Source organism: Lactuca sativa, chromosome 8 (assembly GCF_002870075.4).
Source record: "Lactuca sativa cultivar Salinas chromosome 8, Lsat_Salinas_v11, whole genome shotgun sequence".
NCBI classification, from domain to species: Eukaryota; Viridiplantae; Streptophyta; class Magnoliopsida; order Asterales; family Asteraceae; genus Lactuca; species Lactuca sativa.
The window spans coordinates 85,248,856-85,252,359 of record NC_056630.2 but is presented as its reverse complement, the minus strand read 5'-3'; the positions used below and the strand labels follow the sequence as shown (position 1 = coordinate 85,252,359).

At 31.9% G+C, this 3,504-nt stretch overlaps 1 protein-coding gene across 1 annotated transcript; it reads right to left on the bottom strand.

Annotated features, from left to right (window-relative positions):
* Positions 1-1,104: 1,104 nt before the first annotated feature.
* Positions 1,105-3,193, bottom strand: LOC111913771 (40S ribosomal protein S24-1). The gene is made up of 6 exons (XM_023909480.2): positions 3,088-3,193; positions 2,252-2,332; positions 2,127-2,168; positions 1,840-2,010; positions 1,614-1,700; positions 1,105-1,348 (listed from the first exon to the last, which is right to left on the bottom strand). Exons 2-6 carry the CDS (start codon positions 2,324-2,326, stop codon positions 1,313-1,315), a joined length of 411 nt encoding a protein of 136 aa, XP_023765248.1. The 5' UTR covers positions 2,327-2,332; positions 3,088-3,193; the 3' UTR covers positions 1,105-1,312.
* Between the last annotated feature and the right edge of the window lie 311 nt (positions 3,194-3,504).

Genomic DNA, 3,504 nt, shown 5'->3' with positions numbered 1-3,504 from the left:
GATTAATGGCTTTGAATTACACCACATTAACCACAATGAAGAGTTCAAATATATTGAATTTGGAAAAGTTGATTTTTTGATCTAAAGTGTTTAATTTTGATTAATGATTTTATATTCTTGATAGTGCTCTACTCTATTTGTTTATTTGTAACGACTTTTTATCTATTCTAGCAATTTATGTTACAGTCTTTATATTCACTCCAAATTACCCACATATATAAAGAACAATTATTCCATGTATAAATACAAATAAATACAAAACACACACAAAAGTTACATACATCACCACATACAACGACACATGTTAAGTCCAAAAAGTTACGTTCAACCTTCATTCCCCTACGATTCTTATTCACATCGACCATAATGACAAGAAAATATAACACACTAAACATAACCCTTGACGAACCAGACTGTCAAAGCGTATCACAACCGACCAAAACAATCGATCAATAATCCCATATTTTTTATACTGTTAACAAATCCATGCCCCGCAAAGCGGGGTTCCTCATCTAGTTTATATATAAGATATTATTTTCAATTTTGACTATGTTTGTACCACATATTTGAATTCATGGTTCCACCGTTACATTAAAGACAATTATAACACAATTTTTCAAAGCATCCATGACACAAGAGAGTTTACTCATTAAAAAAAATTCATGACACATGACCAGAAACTAATCAAATTCAAAATACTAAAAAAAATCTCTACAGTATCGGAGTTTTTTGTTATGTGACCAACGAGTTTGTTAAAGTTGAGTAATGAGATCCATCAAATCTTAGTAGCGATCGTGATTATAGACTTGCATTTAAGATGTGATATTTTCAAATTAGATGCTTACAAAACAAGGCATACACAGAACCCTTCAAAGGTAGCATTAACAACTTTTTGACGTGAAATATAATATATATATCGTGAGATGAATTGTAAAATGAACGTACCTTTAATAAAACTTCATCTCAAAAAATGCATTAAAAACCATGTTAAAAACTCAACACTTAAGCAGAAAACCTCACATCTTTTATTTTTTTTTGCAATTATGTTGCTACTTATGTATTAAGTAAAAAACACAAATATAATACTCAACCATTAAGACATAATTGAGAAATATAAAGAAACTAGCCATCAAAACTTTGAGCAAACTACAATTCTCAATTTTCTAAATTAAAGAATCTAATAGAAAAGCCTGACACATCTCAAAATGAAGTGCCAAAAATCAATACTTGAAAATAACAGAGAAAAAAAAAAGGTTGCAACATGAGAACCAAATAGATGACACAAGAAAAGTAAATATCATCAGTTTGAAGCTTATTTCTTCTTCTTGGCAGCATCCCCAGCCTTGGTCTGCATAATTTGAACATATACATTTATAAGACAGTTCAGCAAACTTATAGATAAAAAATAAGTAGATTGCTGTGACGTATAAAAAATAATATATATTTCTGATAGTAGTAAAATAAGTAAGTAAAGTACATTAGTATTTCCTATATATTTTTTTTCCATTTAAACAGTGGCAAAAAACAAAGGTAAAACTTTTTGAATTTGTGCACAAAGATTGTTTAAAAAGTTAATTGTTTAAAACAAGAAAAAGTTCAAGTTGAGGACTGACCTTTTTTACACCTCGAATCTTCTTTGCTCTGTTCTTCCTTTCCTTCAACTGTTTCCTTGATTTCTCAACCTTGGTATCAAGTCCATTCTGCATTATTTTATAAACAGTGGCATTATTTTATAAAGTTTTAGGGTAAAAAGGAAGGGATAACACAAATGGACAATGTTTAGGTCTTTATTTTCGTCAGTAGATACAGAGATGATATATAAAGAGTTTAGAGAGTTACCCTGACAAGCCTATATTTTGGCTCATACTTCTTGGCATTCTCAACAGAATCATAAATTAAACCAAAACCAGTTGATTTACCACCACCAAAATGAGTTCTGAACTTGAATACAAAAATGGAATTTGGATCTTTCACTTCATACATCCTAGCCAATTTCTCCTTCAATTCAGCCTTCAACACAAAAAAAGGCAAGAAACCAATTTAGAGGATTACTTAAACTTAAACACAAACACATAAAAGATTGATTAAAATAAGCACATATGAAGGGGTTTACAGAAAGTTCAAACCTTGGAGACATTGGGCCTGCCTGGATGTAGAACATCAATGACCTAAATCAACACAAGAATTATAAGCATAAAAAATATTAACAAAATTATAGATCAAGAGAATGCTGCAGATGAGCAAAACTCACAAATTGCTTCCTGGATAGAAGCCTGTTTGTCATGAACTTCCTTGTTCTAATGGTCACTGCCTTGGTGTCCGACATGTTTCACTACAGAACGATTTTAATAAGAAGATAATGAATCTCTCAACTATTCAAGAAATTTGCAGATAATATAAACATGTAACCAGCGTCAACTCATTGTGCATGTCAACAACCAGAAATTGCTGTAAGGACATAAGCAAAACTAAACTAAGGCTAAAACCCACATTTCACAAACGCATTGTGGTCTATATAGAAATATGACATTAACAAACCAGGAAAAAATGATACGAAGTTAATTTAACAACCATACATCTACCTTCTACCAACTACAGTCTAAGGCATTAGATTTAAACAATACTATGATACTAACATACGAAAAAACACCTTCATCTGAGACTAAACTTCAATTGAACTTAATTAACACGAAAAGAAACCCTAAAATCTAAAATCGATGGTTCACATGGCCTTTGGACTCCTATGAAATGTAATATTATGCAAAAAGAAAGACTAATACACTATTAAATGACATCTAAACGGCTACAAAGAGCGCGATGTTATGATGTGATTATACTACATTACTTTATGGGAAAACTCATAAGTTAACAGCTATAGAGCTACAAAGAACTGTGTTCTTCACAGCCTGCTAACCAATTTACTAGCTGGTGAATGAGAATTCCCTCGTATTGATTACAACAATAAAATTTAAACCCTTTTCGCTAAAACAATTGATCATTCGACTAAAATAAAGCAATACAGGGAGATTTAGGAATGCATGTTCTGCAATAAGTTTCCTATGAATAAGAAATCAAGGCGGGACAAACCTCAGATCAGCTACTCCGATCGACGACGGCTGTTGCTCTTTGTTCCGCTGGCGCTGAGTAGTCGACAAAGAGAGATTGCAAACCCTACGATTAAATTGCAATGCATTTGTAGTCCGAGAAAACATATGCCTCGTTCTTATTGTGGGCTGGGCCGATATTTGGACAAAACATTATCCTACCAGCCCATTTACGTTCATGTGAAGTTATAAACTTTTAATCTTTTGTCACCACAATATTTTCCACTACACAATCAATTTTTAATACACAAAAACTTTGTCTCATTTGCATGCATAAAATTCCTCATAATTATCGAGATCAATTTAATTGAAAACTTGTCCACGTAATATGTATCTCACTCTACCCGTAAAGTTGTGTTACTAGCACAACCTTGTTATTCGTGTGACATAATAATTTGAT